This window comes from Oryzias melastigma, linkage group LG5 (assembly GCF_002922805.2).
Source record: "Oryzias melastigma strain HK-1 linkage group LG5, ASM292280v2, whole genome shotgun sequence".
Lineage (NCBI taxonomy): Eukaryota > Metazoa > Chordata > Actinopteri > Beloniformes > Adrianichthyidae > Oryzias > Oryzias melastigma.
This window is the reverse complement of record NC_050516.1, coordinates 5,190,982-5,209,202: the sequence shown is the minus strand read 5'-3', so window position 1 is coordinate 5,209,202 and position 18,221 is coordinate 5,190,982. Positions and strand designations below refer to the sequence as shown.

Below are 18,221 nucleotides of genomic sequence, written 5' to 3'. Positions count from 1 at the left end.
AGGCAGGTCCCAGATGCTGTTGTGGAGAAGTCTAAAGCTGGATTTGGATACAAAAAGATTTCCCATGCTATAAACATCCCAAGGAGCCCTGTGCAAGGGGTAATATTGAAATGGAAGGAGTATCGGACCACTTCAGATCTACAAAGATCGGGCCGTCCGTCTAAACTTTCAGCTCGAACAAGGAGAAGACTGGTCAGAGAGGCAGCCAAGAGGCCCATGATCACTCTGGATGAACTGCAGATCTACAGCTGAGGTGGGACAGTCTGTCCACAACAATCAGTCGTATACTGCACAAATCTGGCCTTTATGGAAGAGTGGCAAAAAGAAAGCCATTTCTTAAAGACATCCATAAAAAGAGTAGTTCAAAGTTTGCCACAAGCCACCTGGGGGACACACCAAACATGTGGAAGAAGCTGCTCTGGTCAGATGAAACAAAAGTCCAACTATTTGGCAACAGTACAAAATGTTATGTTTGGCGTAAAAGCAACACAGCTGATCACCCTGAACACACCATCCCCACTGTCAAACATGGTGGTGGCAGGATCATGGTTTGGGCCTGCTTTTCTTCAGCAGGGACAGGGAAGATGGATACAATTGATGGGAAGACGGATGGAGCCAAATACAGGAGCATTCTGGAAGAAAACCTGATGGAGCCTGCAGAAGACCTGAGACTGGGACTGAGATTCACCGGAAGTGTGTGAGTTGTATGTTCTTCATGTTAAAAATAAAAGCAGGAGATGATCACATTGCTTGAAAAGTATAAATATCGCTCAGAAGTTTATTACAGTTATCGCAGACAGTCACAATCAAAACCAGCCAACATTAGTGTGAACTAGGCCGCGAGATTCTGGATGCCACTGATGCGATGACCATTCGCTTTGAAGTATAAACAGGGTTTAAGTCTTACTTAGAAGAAACTTAAGTATAACTAGAAAAGTCGCATTACCTGCGATAATGCTAGTGTGAATGCATTATCGCATTAATGCGGTTGTTGTAAATTGCGTAAATTGCTTAAATTTGCAGTAATTGCTTAAATTGTATAACGTGCATTAAGAGTATAAAGTGTATAAAGTGTGTAAAGTGCTTAAATTGCTTTAATTAGCATGAATAGCTTGAATTGCATTAATTAGCATAAATTGCGTAAAAAACGTAAAATGTACAAATACCAAAAGTTCGTGCATTAATGTCCTGAACGTGCTGAACGTTTTGATACCAATATTGTAAAAGTTTTAAGGTGCAGTAAAAAGTTTTAAATTTTCCCATTGACTTAACATGGGCTGAAAAGTCGCATAAATTGTGTAATATCGCGAAAACTGTAAAATTTGCGAAAACCAAAAATACAAGCAGTAATGTCCTTAACGTGCTGAACGTTTTGATACCAAGATTGTGTCCAAAAGTGTGCTTGAGTTTTTACGTGTCAAAAATCGTACGGAAGAAAACGTAAATGAAGAATCTCAATAGTGTGAATGCATTGAATGCATTCACACTATTGAACTCTTCTCATTCATTGGAGCATGTGCTGATACAAGGAGACAGTTCAGTTAGCAAATAAAACAAACAAATGTGAAGAGCTCAGAGAACAGAGAAACAAAGGTGAACAAAAACAGGAAGTGCATCATGGGAAGACTCAGCTGTCAAAAACTATGGAAGGAGAACAAAAAGCATGAATTAGACCAACCTTAACTAGACACGTTTCAAGAAATGTTTCAAGCCTACCTTTTAAGAAAAAGATCAAATCTGCCCATCTTTGTCTCCTGATCTTCTTTAGAAAATTCTGGTTTGAATTCTTGCAGTTTGAAAACACAGTACTCAAGACTAATCTGGGTCAACAGGATCTTTGAGTGAGACCAGTGACTGTAGCTGAGAACCGAGTGAGTGTACCATACCCTACAGAAAATGGATCACTTTCACCTCCAACCAAATAAAGTCAATTCAGTCGACATTTTTTTTCTGGATACGGATGCTGCCACATTGGAGCTGAATGATGTCAGGAAGCAGCGATTAGTCCGAGTCAGTCGGTGTCTACATTTCTATGGCAACCGCTCTCACTAATCAGGAGTGAGCTTGTTAGAAAGCCACATCTCTACCACCTGAAAACGAGCAACCACAAAGCTGTCAAACATTTCGAACAACCAATGTGAGACCACCTACTGAGATTCTGATTGGTCGGTTTATAACTTGCACTACAGAATACACATTATAAAAAAAGACAAATAAAACTAGAAAAGTTGCATTACCTGCGATAATGCATGTGTGAATGCATCTTTGCTGAATGTTGTCGCTGAATATGCTGCAAACATTTGCTGAAGATGCTGCAAGGACTTACTGTAATTGCTGAAGGAATTGCTGAAAGTAGCTTAACAAAGAATTAGCCTTAAAAACCGGAGAATGTGTCAAATTAGCCAAAAAAGATAAAATTATGCTAACATGTTAGCAAAACTCAAAGTTAGCGATACCCATATTGCATAGCTTTGAAATTGCACAAAAAATTGTAAGAATTTTGTGGAAAAAACAGACAATTTGTGTAAATTTGTGAACACAACTGTGTAAAAGCTTAAAATTGCTTAAATTTAACAATGTCTAGTAAAAGCATGAATTTCCTGAACATGCTGGATGTGTATAATTGTATAAAATGCTGAATTTGCTTAATATTTGCACAAATTGTGTAAAAGTGTGTAGTTGTGTAAAGTTGTGTTAAATTTGTGTAACTTGTGTAATTGTAAGAATGTGTAATAAAAGCATGAATTTCCTGAACATGCTGGATGTGTAAAATTGCATAAAATGCTGAATTTGCTTAAAATTTGCACATATTTGTGTAAAATTGTGTAAAGTTGTGTTAAATTGTGTAATTTTGTTTAACTTGCATGAATTTTAACAATGCTGGAAGTACAAGCATGAATTTCTGGACATGCTGAAAGTGTGTAATTTGCAGGAATTTGTAAAAAATTCCTATTAGTTATAATGGGGCTGAAAAAACGCACAAATTGTTTAACTACGCAAAAACTGTAAAGTGCACAACTACTAATAATACAAGCAGTAATGTCCTTAACAAGCTGAACGTTTTGATACCTAGATTGTGTAAATCACATAAAGTGTGCTTGAGTTTTTACGTGTCAAAAAACGTACAGAAGAAAACGTAAATGAAGAATCTCAATAGAGTGAATGCATTGGATGCATTCACACAATGACTGGGTAATAATTCTTTACTTCTTAATAGAAGTCTATGGGATTTCGGCTTCTCAGAACCAGCAGGTACTTCCTGTTTGGAATGCCGGGGGTGGGGTGGGGGGTGAGGTGTTCTTATTTACAGTCAATGACTGAGTTACAAGATACCAATCCCTAAAGGAGTCAAATAAACGTCTGATATAATAACTTCCAGGCTCTGTCTTGACCACATTCCGGGACTACAGCTGAACTAAACAGCTGCTATGATCAAAGTGATGTTTTTCTCTTTGTTTCTGAATGTTGTTGATCAACAAGTGAATAATATTGACTAACAGTTTGTAGTAATGCATAGTAGTGCTAACAACTGAAGTGAACTCAGTGACTCACCTGAAGAACTCAAAGTTCAGACATGCCTTTGGAAGAAAAAACTTGTCATCCTGCTTAAACCACACTTTACTCATCGCAGTATCCTGGAAGAAATTCATTAAGAGCAAAAAGAATTCTAAAAACACCAGAGAGACATGAGACATACAAAAATCAAGATCCTACATGCTCAATTACTTGCAAACTAATCCTGTAGTGAAAAGACTTCACTTAGACAGGATTACAGACACTGTCCAGTTGTTCTGCCCTCAGGAGTTGAACCAAAAGTTGGATGATCCAAACCCATTCCATAAGGAACACAGAGTGACAGAGAACAGGGAGAGACATCTGTAGACAACAGACCCATGAGGCACGACACTCACCTTGATTAGGGTGGGAACTGGAGGAGAATCTTTTGGAGGGGGGTAAATCTCAAAGTTGGTGGGGATGAACTCATTCTTCATTGGCAGTTTGAATTTTCCATTGAGGTCTGCGCTGGCCCATTTCTAAAGCAAAAGCGTGTTGAATCATCATCAGCACCCCCTGAAGACAGACAATCAAACTAAATTTTTAGGACTTGAAATGCAGGCATCAAAAGTTACCTGGATGGTCTGGTTGGAGATAGCCTCCTGCTTGTACTGCGTGCCGTACCACTCCTCTGTTTTGTCTGTTTGCCCCTCAAATGACTTGGACACCACCGCAACCCTGGAAACAACAAAACATTTGCTGCTGCTGTAATACTTTTCCACCAATCAGTGGATTCTATTGTGTGACGACAGTAGCTCCGGCCTAACTGCTCCATTGCATTTTTCCGTAAGGCTTAATGCACAGGTGTCGAACTCCAGGCCTCAAGGGCCGGTGTCCTACATGTTTTCCAACCAACCTGCCTTTGAAGCTCCTTATTGGCCAAACACACCTGATCCAGGTAATCAGCAGCAGATGAGGCAGGATTTCTGGAAAACCAGTAGGACGTCGGCCCTCGAGGACTTGAGTTTGACACCCCTGGCTTAATGGGTCGATTTCAAAATGGAAACCCTCAAAGTACCGGTCCGGTCCGCTCAGTGGAAATGAGGCATACCCCCACACCTTTATACCACCACCAGCAGAAATAGACTCATCAGACCAGACAACATTTTTCCATCCTCTATTGTCCAGTTTTGGTGAGAGAGACAGAGAGAGAGAGAGAGACAGAGAGAGACAGAGAGAGACTAAGAGAGAGACACAGAGAGAGAGACACAGAGAGAGACACAGAGAGAGAGACAGAGACAGAGACAGAGACAGAGACAGAGACAGAGAGAGAGAGAGAGAGAAAGTGTATCTCTAAAAATATAAGTTTACATGAAAAGGGGAGGAGTGGTCAAAAGGGGTGGGGGGGGGGGGATAAACCCCAAACATACAAACCAAGAGCATAAAACAAACAACACTGGTAATAATACATAAAAAAATTTAAAGAATCAAGAAAGCAGCGCGACTAACCCATGAAAAATTCAACACCAAACTGCTGCTGGTGACAGAGCACAAAACATTGTTGACCGCCCATATTTGAACAAAACCATCAATCGAGTTCACAAGTCTATAATATCTATACTCAATTCCTAAGCGAGCAGCCAACTGTTGTTTTAAAAGAAATAAAGCATCATCAGAACCGGTCCCCTCTATACGCTTTTCTCGTGACCTCCACACCGCCAGCTTCGCTTCGGCCACAAGGAAATTCACAAGTGTGTGAACCAATCTTTTTGCGAGCTACGTATTTGGGGCCGTAAATAAAACATACCAGAGAAAAGGATTCCCCTAATCCCCTAACCAGCCAATCCAAAAAAGAAAGGAGACCTGTCAGACGTTGACATTCAGCAAACATATGCTGGACCGACTCCCTAACTAAACAGAAAGGACACCCCTCCCCTGTGCTAGGATTGAGGTGCGCCAGATACCTGTTCGTGGCTATGATCCCATGTACAATCCTCCACTGGAGGTCGCCCGCCCGTTTTTCCACGGGGGGTTTGTACAGGGACCTCCAACAGACCTTTGGGGACGACCCCGTGCCAAAAAAAATCAGTCCACCTCGACACTTTAACATCCGCAAGCGAGCGCATGTTCAGGACCTTAACACAAACCAGGTATAAAGACTTTGTCCCAAGTGAGTCAAAACACCCCATTTGGGGCATGTTCCAGGACAACAGCTTGTTCTGGTCCTCCTGCCTTTCTTCACATGCCGGGGAGACTGCGAAGGAGGGGAAACCGAGCACCATCCCGTCCTCCCACTGAACGGACATTTTTGGATCCTTCACAAACGTTCGATAAATCACCGGCAAGGAGAGAAGAAGGTCTTCCAGAAGCTTCTCCAGCAATCTATGTGAGTGCGCCCCCATCAACGCCGGTAAGTCCGCTGCAGAAGTCCTCTGGAGATTTCCCAGTTTTACGCATCCAACATCTTTCAGCTTTGACCGCATAGTAGCAGACGTCAGAATCTGTGAGGAGATAAGGCTACTACCCAGCAGAGGGTCCTCGAACAGCCACAAGCCTGGAGCTAAAGCTGTTCCTCTGCTGCAGACCAAGACCCGCCACGCTCGTAGTACAGACTGATAGAATGGCGACAGTCCGGTTACATCCATGTACTGGTGCTGAAGCAGGAACAAATGTCTGTCATAGCCACAGCGTCCAGCCCTCCTTAGCAAAGCGCAGGCTGTGTCAACCCAGGGCAGGCGGGGACCGTACAGGAGTCTCTGTGTTGTCCTCAGTCTAAAGGCGGACACACGTGAGGCGATGTCAATCAGGATTCGACCTCCTTCACCGACCGGCAGGTAGAGAACAGCAGCTTTCAACCAGTGGTGGCCGGACCAGAAGAAATCCACGACTGCTTTCTGGATGGAAATGATCAACCCCGGAGGAGGGGGGAGTACCATCAGCCTGTGCCAAAGTGTCGAGGCAACCAAATTATTGACAACGAGAGTGCGCCCCCGGAAGGAAAGCTGAGGTAGCAGATACTTCCATTTGGATAGTCTGGCGCACACTCTTTCCTTAACACCCTCCCAATTCTTTTTACAATAATTTTCTGTGCCCAGATAAATGCCCAAAACTTTCATCCCTTCTGTTTCCCAACCCAGGTTCCCTGGTAAACGTGGGGGGGGTTGGTTCACCCACTGACCCACCCGAAGAGCGGTAAATTTATCCCAGTTAACCTTGGCCGATGAGGCTTTCTGGAACAAATTCAAACAATGACATAGTTGGGAAACATCTCTTTGAGAACTAACAAAAATCGTGACATCATCAGCGTAGGCCGACGCTACAATATCGCGCCAATAAGCTGGACCAGGAAGCGTTAACCCTGTCAACTTTGAGCGCAGTCTGTGCAGGAAGGGTTCAATGGCCAGTGTGTATAGGAGGCCAGAAAGTGGACACCCTTGTCTGATACCCCTCTGAACTCCAACAGGAGAACTAAGCCCTCCACCTATCTTAATCAAACAAAAAGCATCTTTGTATAGAGGTCTGAGCAACGCAACAAAAAAATCCCCAAACCCAAAACCTCTTAGAGTAGCAAATAAATAATTATGATCTACTCGATCAAAGGCCTTTTCTTGGTCTAAAGAAATCATACCTACATCCACGTCGCACTGAGTACAAAGGTCAAAGACATCCCGCACCAGAAAAATATTGTCCATTATATTCCGCCCCAACACGCAATAAGACTGATCTTCGTGTACAATTGTATGCAATACATTTTTAAGTCTGTTAGAGAGGACCTTTGAGAGTAACTTGTAGTCCGTGCAAAGGAGGGACAAAGGTCGCCAGTTTTCAATTAAAGTCAGATCTCCTTTTTTCGGCAGCAGGGTCAAGACCGCGTGACGCCAGGAATGAGGTAAGACGGCACTGTTGATACAATCCTGGAACACCGCATGAAGATCTGGGCCCAGGAGACTCCAGAAATGCTTGTAGAAATCCACTGGTAGTCCATCCAGCCCTGGGGACTTCCTAAGTGCCATCTGTCCCACCGCCGTTGTCAGCTCCTCCAGGGAAATAAGGGAGTCCAAATCATCCGTCAGCCTCACTCAGCTGAGGAAGTCCGTCCAGCAGCTGGTTTGTGAAGTCACTGTCACATGTCTGTTTCTGGAAAAGCGTGCCGTAAAAAGTAACCACCAGTTCCCTCATAGAGATCGGGTCTGTGGTGATGGACCCATCTGGACAACGGAGGCATACTGTTTGCTTCTTCTGTGAAACAGATTTTTCCAAATTAAAAAAGAACGCAGTGGGAGGGTCCATGTCCTGTATGCTGGTAAATCGGGCCCGGACCAGTGCGCCTTTTGCTCTCTCTCTCAGGAATGAGCTCAATTCTGCCTTTTTTTGTTTTAGAACATGATGGCTTGAGACAGAGAGAGATGATCCTCCGGTCTCAAAGTTAGAAATATCCTTCTCCAGGTCGGAGATGACTTTCTTTACAGTGACAGTTGAAAGACTGGAATATTGTTGACAGAATACTCTTATTTGAGCCTTTCCCACCTCCCACCATTGGCTAACAGAAGCAAAGTCTGACTTTCTACCTCTCCAAAGTTTCCAGAAAGACTCAAACTTCTCACAGAAGGTTCTGTCAGACAGAAGCTTAGTATTAAAGTGCCAATATGACACCCTGTTAAAACATGACTCGACTAAAAAATCAAGGGTAATTAGGTGGTGATCACTAAAACCTACGGGATATATAGAACACTTGGAAACCCTATTCCTTGAAGCATCAGTTAGGTAGAACCTATCTAGCCGCGCCCCACTAACCATCCCGCCTGATACCGTAACCCATGTGTATTGTCTCGCCTGTGGGTGATGGAGCCTCCATACATCTACTAGGGAAAATTCTGTAATGACTTTTGACAAAAGGGACGAGGACTGCGTGTGAGGCTCTACTCCAGACCTATCCAAATTAAAATCTAATGTACAGTTCTAGTCCCCTCCCATCACAATAATATCATTTGGTACACCTTGCCTTAAATAATTCTGAAGTTGAAGAAAAAGTGAAGTCCTATGCGTACCCACAGTTTGTGCATATACATTAACAAGGCAAAGGGAAAAACCGTTGAGTGCCACCCGGACAACTAAAACCCTTCCCTGAACCACCTCAGTGTTCGAAATAATATTAAAATCTAGTTTGGGTGAGAAAAGGACAGCCACTCCTGCAGAGAGAGTCGTGCCATGGGATAGGACGTACTGTCCGTTCCACCAGGATGCCCAGGCTGACTCAGTGCCAACGTCACTATGTGTTTCTTGGAGAAACAAAACCTCTAAGTCTCTTTGAGAGACAGAGAGACAGACAGAGACAGAGAGAGACAGAGAGACAGAGAGAGAGACAGAGAGAGACAGACAGACAGATAGACAGACAGACGGACGGACAGATGGACGGACAGACGCACGGACAGACGGACGGACGGACGGAAAGGACAGACAGGCCAGGACAGACAGGAATAATCCAGAAGGAACTTGTAAAATTCATCCATTGCTCCTAACACACACACAAACATGTTAAAAGTATGAAGATGTTAAAAAAGGATAGAAAAGTAACATCAGTTAAATTAAAAGTCTTAAAAGTATGGAGGTGTTAAAAACCCATTTAAAAATGTTAAAAGTATTAATAACAACTGTCCAAAAACCATAGTTGTATAATTCACTATAACTATTGTAAGAATGAACAAAAATAGTTAGTCGTTCAGACACCCCCTCTTGCCCCCCAGCTGCTTTGAAAAGTCTTATGTGAATTGTAGCCTCAGTTTCCTGTTCTTAGCTGACAGCAGTGATCCCCGGTGTGTTCTTCTGCTGCTGTGATCCCGTCTGCCTTAAGGTTGGACATGTTGCGTGTTCTCCTTTCTTCCTCATTCTGATTATCGGCTTGACATTCAGCAGATCATATTGACCATCTCTACATCAGTGTTTCCCAACCCTGGTCCTCGGGGCACACTGTCCTGCATGTTTTTCATGTTGCCCTGGTTATGCACACCTGACAATGACGGTCATCAAAGACAGGTGTGTTTGAGCAGGGTTGGATTAAAAAAATGCCGGACAGTGTGCCCTGAGGACCAGGGTTGGGAAACACTGCTCTACATGACTTGCAGCCATGTGATTGGGTGATTAGAAACTAGTGTCAATGAGCAGTTGGACAGGTGTGACTAATAATGGTAAGTGTTTAATATATCCATTAAGAATGCTTCTCAATGAAGAATATTTGGAGATATGCCAGTCTAAAAGGTAACTTTTTCATATACACATTTACTGCATTCATGTTTCAAAAGAGTTATTGTGTCACTGATCATGTTAAACTTAATGTTTCCTCTTTAACAATTACTTTTTTCAAGGAGGCTGGCCCCATAGCACCTGTACAGACAAACCATACACAAGTCTTACAGAAACACAACCCAGCTGTCATAAACTCCAGGTACTGCTGGAAAAGCCACAACTGTCAGTCAGCTTTACATTAATCTCAACCAGAAACTTTGGACTGTGACTGTAAAATGGAAAGACAAGTTATAACTCTGTATACATTACAGATAATTTTCAAATAAACTGTAATATTAACATTTATTTCCTGTAAATGACAGACCTGACATTCTCTGGAAGCAGCTTATCAAGCACCATCTCAATCAGATCTGGTCTGAACTCCTCTAGAAGATACTCTGCTGCCAGAACTTCTTCAAGAGGGTAATACTGCAACACAAATAACACAGACAAGTGAGAATGGTATTATTTCAACAGAATTGTATTATGAACCTTAACTGCAAACACAGATCGACTGTTGTGTATCTGTTGTTGTGGATTATTAAAGAAGATACAGGATGTAAAACAACAATTGTTGACCTCTTTCACAGTAGCTACGTTTACAAGGCCCCAAGTAATTGGAATAAACACCTGATCAGAACAGAAATGTGTCATGTAAACACACCGTTCAGAATACTCCGGCCCGATCAGACTCTCTCTGATCCAAATGTCTTTCTGATCAAGACAGGTGGGTTATACCGATGGTTGATCCGATCTAGCTGCATGTAAACACAGGTTCTGATCGTGTGTCATTACTGCGCTGGATTTTACCTCATGCATAGAGGGTCTGGCAGTCTTTGGAGCACCAACAGAACCGATCAGCTGCTCTCAGAGAGCGAACTCTTTTCTTTGAGTAGAAAAGCTGATTCACAGCTTTCATGTGTGAGCGCGTTCACGGGGGTGCTTTGTTACGTTATGAGCTTCAGACTGCGGTCCGTCTAGCTGATCTGCGCGAGAGACCCACCGGATTCTGGAGAACTGTGTCTCTCGGGAGAATTGTGTCTCCGAGCGGCTTCAGGACGGTTCGAGCCGGCGGAGGCGGCTTTTGAATGTGGAAATGCCGCTCCGAGCACCAAACAGTCCTGAGAAACCGTGTGAAAATCACATGAATTCATGTTTCCAACCACATCCAGACAGAATAAAGGCTGATCTTATTCCCACATATTTACGGGCAGCCAAGATGCACATTACCCGCTTGGATTCAGAAAATTATGATCGACCAGGCTCTTAAAAATATTATTAATAATAATGAAAGCACGTTCTGAGTATCATCTCGCTCTATACATGATCTTTGATTATTTACAACAGAACTCATTATTTCTTCTTCTACGACTATTTCCGGTATTTTAGACAGTTCTGCGCATGTCAACATGATTTATTCTGATCAACCATGTGGCGCATGGAAACGTTTGTCACAATCGGACAAAGTTTTTCAGGGCCATGTGGACAGTTCTATTCTTATCTGATCTTTGATCTGATCAAGGACGTTTTGCACATGGAAACACAGATACTGACAATGATCAAAAAAGGAACCATAAAGGCAGTGCATTTTCTCCAGAGGGGACTTTCTGCAGCATTATTGTGTGCAGAGAACCGTTGGTGCACATCTCTGTAACATGGCTTCAACTGTAAGAACGGTTTCCTCCTCCCCGACATCTGTGCCTCCAGCTGAACGTACATGCAGTAAACCGGCCACTTTCGAGGTGTAGCCACGGGGTCGCTCCTTGTCCTTGAACCGGAAGGCCACTTTGCTTAAATCCTGCAGACACAGACACAATAAATAAGAACATTGCTTTATCATACAGCAAACTAAGCTCGGACATTCAAAGAAGAAGTGGTAAAAGAGAGAAAGACCTTGCATTCTTCAAACACCCATTCTTGAGGCCCTTCAGTGCGTAGCTTCTGGATGTACTGGAACATGTGGAATATGATGTCCTCAACGTGCACTGGAACATCAGCCAATGACTTATCAGCATTTTCAGGTATCTTTCATCTGGACTTTGCATTAGAATTCACGACAAATGAAAACTTGTGACTAAACAATTTTAACAGAAGGACATGAAGTTCTTACAAAGGCCTTCCTCGGTCAAATCCACGTTGATGATAAAGAACATGAAACCGCGGGCTCCTTCTTTCTGTCCTCCAACAAGTGTGTTCACCCAGCCTGAACAATAAAGGTTTGAAATGAAATCTTTATTCCGTCTTAAAATAAATAAATAATCAAAGTAACAGAGCATTTTTATATATTACTCTGTTTTAAGGCAGTCATTTCCTGCACCAGATATGTCATTGGTGACACCAAAATAACTCAATCTTTGACATACTGTAACTCTTCAACCATTTACCTGATTAACATGCATTCGGATGCAGAGAAAAGCAGCTTTTTACATCAATTTTTTTTGTCCTCTCCTCCTCTATCGCCTGCACCCAAGGTGAACAAACACACGTGCCACGCTCCAGCCCCGTGGTCACCTGTGTAGCGTTTAGCTTTGGCTAATGAAACAGCAGAAAATGTTCAAATTTGTCAAATATAGTTATTTACTTTATATATATATATCTTCATGATATATATCATTATCGCCTCATATTAAAAAAACTATATTGTGATATAAAAAAAATCTATATTACCCAGCCTTACTGTAAAGGGCCGCATGCCAGCACGAGGCTGCTTTTCTCTGCTTCAGAATCCTCTGGAATGACCTTATTTGCGTAAATGGTTAAAGAGTTAGGGTAGTGGAAAGAATGTCAACACTGGAGATGTAAATGGACTAAATCAGGGGTTCTCAAAGTGCGGCCCGCGGGCCAATGGCGCCGCACGAGAAGAGTTTTTTTGGCTTTCAATAAATCATAACTAGTTGTTCATCACTTGGAAAAAATATTTTTGCTTCATTGTTTCTGGTGACATCTGCAGTGGAAAAAGACAATTACACCCAGGCGTCAGTGGTAGAGTGTATTAGAGGGCAGACAAAATGTTCTAAGTCTCTGCCTCTGCAGAGAAAGGAAGGACTGTGAAGCCGGCAGTAGAAATGGAGTCAGAGCGGGAGGATGAATGAGATTTGGAGGAGGGAGAGTCAGAGCAGGGTCGTTTGAGGAAAAAACGTTGATCTTTATTTTATTTTTTTTGCTGAATCACCATAAAACAGAAACATTTGAAAGCTTGCAGGTGTGTACCTTTAGCTTTCAGCTCTGACAACAAACTTCCAGGTCCTTCGTGGCCAATCAGATGACCCAGATAATGCCCAGGGTTAGACTTGTAGTACCTCTGGAGGTCTGGGATCGGGAAGGTCACGTACAAGTTCCTTATATCTTTGATAGGAACTACTTTATAGAATTGCTGAAAGAAAAAAAAATACATGTACAGTATAGGGTTATGTGCTTTAGGCATCAAAAAAGTATAGATGCAACATTTCCATAAAGCAACTATCCTCATATGAAGACCTTCACCACGAGAGACTGGGTCTAATGACAGCCTTTTATCGAGGCTGTGTAGGAAACAAATGGCTCACCCTGAGGTGCTCCTCCTGGAAGGGATGCTCAGGGAATTCTGGGACAGGAACATTCTTGTTTTCTACTTCTCCAAACAGCTTCACCACCATTGATGTCAGCTCATCGAGCGACTCTGACGAGAGAAAAGTGCACGTTTAGTGTAGACTAGAGAGGACTGTTTAGATTTTTCAAATGTCACCTGCCTTTTTCCTAGAAGATCCCATCAGACTCAACAAAACATGGAAAACCTCGTTATCATTGGTAAAACTGCTGGCAGAAATGAGCAATGAAGGCTTTCTGGAACTCTCTGTGTTGATCTAAATAGACCTTCATAATGATGAAACAGTAAAGCGTCTGTTCTCTCCTATAAAAAGAGATTTCATTCTGCAGTGGTTTACAAGTCATCCAAGTCCAGCATGACTTGCACTTTGGTTCTTCATCAGACGACGCAGATGCAGATATAGTCTGAGTCCGCTGGTTGTTTTCTTACCTCGTCCTAACACACAGAGTCCCATCAGGTTAGCAGAGTAATATGTGGAGTGGAACTTCAGCAGCTCCTGACGAACATCAATGCCTTCGTTGGACGGTCTGGTCTCAAGAGTCAGCTTGTTTCCTATTTAAAAAAAAATCCCAAATCTTTTAATTTAAACACAAAATAAAGTATAAATTCAAATTATTCTACACCAGTTTTAAAACTTCAGAGAAACAATTTTTTATGTGTAAAAATTAGGAGACAAACATCTAAAACTGATCAGTTAAAGATATTTTTGAAAAGAAGGGCTAAGAATATAGCAATCTAACACTATTTTAGCAATTATTTAAAAATAAATAAATAAATAAATAAATCACATTTCCCCATAAGAACCATAAAGCAACCATCAAGACAAGAACAAGCTTCTTGATGCTGTTCTCCTACGTTGAAAGACAAGACATGGTAACTGTGTGTGAGAAAGCCAACAAAGATGACCCCCCCCCCAAACCACCATGACCCAGAAAACTAAAGATACTGTATTTCCAACTATATGCAACAATTGAATGATGAAACGGTTGTAGTTTGTAGGAATGAGGCTCTCGCTGGAACTGAGCAGTTTGGTCCACACTAGAGCCTTCCTTCAGTTCTTACTCCACCAACCATCATTACTGTGTTTTATCCATGAAAGCATCATTTGATAGACAGAAAGAAACTGAAAGTGGTGTTGTAGCTGCTCACATCTGGAAGTACATCTCCTCCAGCTGACTGGATCATTTCTTACTGTCTGATCTTTGCTGACAGATGATCAGATTTATCCAAAATACAATCCATTTCTTTTAAGCTTTTGCTTTTTTTATTGGTTGTTTCTTTTTTTTATTGTATATTGTTTGAATTGTACACATCAGAACTTCACCAATAATAAACTTGACTTAATATGGGATTTCATTTAAAGAGGTCATACCATGAAAATTCTGCTTTTTGAGGTTTTAGATGCATTTTACTGTTCATTCCTCTCTATAAAGAACCTCAAAGCGGTATTTTGATCTGTTCATGCATGTAAGAGTAATCCTCTAAAAACCTACACTGTGTGCAGCAGCCCCTCCCATACCCACGAAAACCAGCGGGTGGAAATGTGCTGACGTCAAAGCAATGTGAACCGCCCCCTACAGGAAGAGTCTGCTCTGACTGGTCCGCCCCCAGTCTAACACCAACACTCTCCACAGAGCTAGTGATGTTCAGTAAAAAAAATGTTTCATTTTAGATCCAGAATACCGTACATCTTCAATAAATTTAGATGTGGGGCCCCTATAAGACACCCCCTCCTACAACCTTTATTTTTGTTACACTTTTTGTTAATGGTTTAAACTGAACACTGTGCCAGTTTACTGAAATGACATGATTTGAATTTTTGGTGGTTTAGTGTTGATTAAAACAAAAAACGTGTAGAAATACTTGTGATGGAGGAGTGTTTTAGCTAAGAGATGCTGTTTTAGGACAAAGTGTACACTGCGTAACACTGGGTGACAATATGTAGGGAATAAAAAAAAATGTGAAATAATAATGTGCGGCTAACTAGACACTATTTATTTATTTTGATATGAGTAAAAGAGCGTTTGATTAAAGCTCGGCTGATGACAAAACGTCACTTTATCTTATTTAAGGTTGTTGAGTTTTAAAACATTTTTCCCTTTTGACACTGTGAAAGATTTTTGATTATTAAACTAAATATTTTTCATGTCAGAATATTTATGTTGTCAATAAAAGTTTACTGATCTGGGCTTTACTTAAGAATCCACTTTGATGGAGAAAAGTATATAATATTGGTCTAGTGTCTTGTAGTAAAGAGAAACATTCCTAAATAAAAATGCAGACCTGGAATGCACTGATAATGTTCCATAATCAAATGGTTGCCTCCTGAATCAAATCAAATTGCGAGGCGCCTCAAGATTTCCACCTCTAGTGAGATCGTCACCATCTGCACCTTAGGCCATGTCCACACGTAGGAGGGTATTTCTACAAACGCATATCTGCTGACCTCCGTTTTATAAAGAGTGTTGCGTCCACACATGATCGTTTTAGAAATAATTCCATCCACACATCCCCGCATACTTGCGCTCCTGGACGTGGTTATGAGCTTGCCAGAACAGTAGTTGGCAGTGTTTTCCTAAAAGTAAGTGTAAATCTATCCAATCAGAGCACTCCTTTTTGTGTCGTCATTTCATCCGGGAGGACAAGTTCCAGCTCAAAGTTCTCCCACCAGCTGGCGGTGGGTCCAGGTCGGACCCAAAATCTCCAAGATCGTCTTTCTCGAGTGACGTGCCTTCGAGAAGGAGGAGGAAGGGATATTTGGTGTAAAATAGCCGACTGCAAAACGCTTCTTCTCCTTTGCTCCTCAACAAGAAGCAGTAATTGAGCTTTTTTTTTTTTTTTTTTAAAAAGAAGTAAAAAGCGCCTGTACCAGGATAATAAGTAACACACTCCTCGGGTCCATGCTGACCACTGTCTGACATAAACAACGGTGCATCACTAGCTGTGTTTCCATTACACATTTGCGCAAAACTTTATCGAAATTCTGGGAATTTTGAAAAAACAGTTTTGAAATGACACTGTTTGCATTAAATCATAACTTTGCGATGAAGCACAAACCAACTCACGCGATAAGTCATTAAAAACACGACGATGAATGAGAACAAGTATTTTTTTTTTTTGACTCACTAAAAAAAACATTTGGGTGAGGTCACAGCTCTGTCTGGGGCGTGCAGTGCAGCTCGACTCTGAAGAGAGAGAAGTCTGTTCAGCGGTTAAAAGAAAAAGCATTCTAACAGGAAAGAATTTGGACCTTTTTTCTGTTTGAAATCACGATTCAAGTTTCTGTCACGGCTCTCACACTCATGAGACTTCAGGCTCCAAGCTGCAAAAGTGCTTCTGTAGATGAAGTGATGAGGAAAGGAGGAGGAGGAGCTGTGTGATTCTGTATTTCTAAAGAGCTGTGACGCTGTGGAACCTCTCGGTGCTCCGGCTGTGCAGCGCTCAGTGCAGACTCTTCATACCGAGAAGCGGTGGCGCGGTGGTTAGCGCTCTTGCCTAACAGCAAGAAGGCCCCGGTTCGAATCCCGGCTGGGGGATTTGGGACCTTTCTGTGTGGAGTTTGTATGTTCTCCCCGTGCATGCGTGGGTTTTCACCGGGGACTCCGGCTTCCTCCCACCGTCCAAAAACATGCTTCATAGGTTAATTGGTGACTCTAAATTGCCCCTACGTGTGAATGTGAGAGTGGATGTGTGTGATTGAGGCCCTGTGACAGACTGGCGACCTGTCCAGGGTGAACCCCGCCTTCACCCATCAGTAGCCGCGACCCCGAAAGGGAAGAAGCGGACAAGAAGATGGATGGATGAAAGTTACAGTTTTGCAAAAAATGTCTATTTCGATACATCCCAACTACCACCTCCTCTAGGCGCAAAAACAGTTTTTTGAAAAATGCCAGTTTTTTTTAAATTGTGGTGTTTCCATTAGGAAAATTTATTATCAAAAATCCAATTTGCGAAATTTCAGAGTTAATGGAAACGCGACTTATGACATGTATGCATTAATTGTCGCAAAAGGTGACGTTTAAAAACGTAAATCACCGGTTATTCATGTCCACACTCAGACGCAAAACCGGAGTTTTCCAAAATCTTCACTTTGGCCGGAGTTTTCCAAATGTACAGTTTTGAGTAACTTAAATCTTCGGTTTTGTGTGGATTATAGGCCAAAACGAATAAAAATATGTTCGTTTTGGCAGATACCCGCCTAGGTGTGGACAAGGCCTTAATATACACTGCTCACAATAATTAAAGGAACACTTTTTTTTATTGGGCCTGTGATAAAGTTGTACATACATTTCTCTCATATTTGCTTTGTATGATTTTAACCTCTTTTCTCTTTCTGCCCATTTGAGGTCGTGCTCAGCTGGTATCTGGAAGGATGCAGTCATCCTAGGCTGAAGGCGGTCTGGAGGCTGACACATTACAGATACTCAAAGATGCTGACGCAGACCTATTGCATTGAACTATGACATTAATGATAGTAGAACCAGTTTGAGGCTGTTTTTCCTTCCACACCTTTAGAACAGCAAATGTAAATAAAATAAGACCGCCCCTGAAAGGTTATAAATATGGAAACCCTGAACCAAGATCTTCAGAGCGGGTGGAGACTGGTTTGAACATTCTCTGTCTGTTCTCCTTGTGCAAGTAAAATCTGATTTAAGAACTGACCCCTCTCTTGTCTTCCTTTCAGAGAAATGTTTCAGGTTGTTTGAACCTAACATCTAATTGGTCCTTCGAGCCGGATCCCAAGACAACCACGAGGTTCCGGCAGGTGCGGGGGAAACCAGGGTGAGACTGTGGCCACAGCAGGTTCACTGGGAACCTCATCCCACCGTTGGGGATTCCAGGTTTCAGCGCACCGGTC

At 42.2% G+C, this 18,221-nt stretch overlaps 1 protein-coding gene across 1 annotated transcript in view; it reads right to left on the bottom strand.

Annotated features, from left to right (window-relative positions):
* Positions 1-18,221, bottom strand: part of ide (insulin-degrading enzyme) — a gene marked incomplete in the record, with an annotated part of 53,125 nt that overhangs the window by 19,553 nt on the left and 15,351 nt on the right. Inside the window, 10 exon segments of the mRNA XM_024270481.2 lie at positions 3,553-3,635; positions 3,912-4,034; positions 4,131-4,233; positions 10,103-10,206; positions 11,495-11,575; positions 11,671-11,762; positions 11,888-11,980; positions 12,988-13,150; positions 13,323-13,435; positions 13,793-13,915. Coding sequence (XP_024126249.1) covers positions 3,553-3,635; positions 3,912-4,034; positions 4,131-4,233; positions 10,103-10,206; positions 11,495-11,575; positions 11,671-11,762; positions 11,888-11,980; positions 12,988-13,150; positions 13,323-13,435; positions 13,793-13,915 — 1,078 coding nt within the window.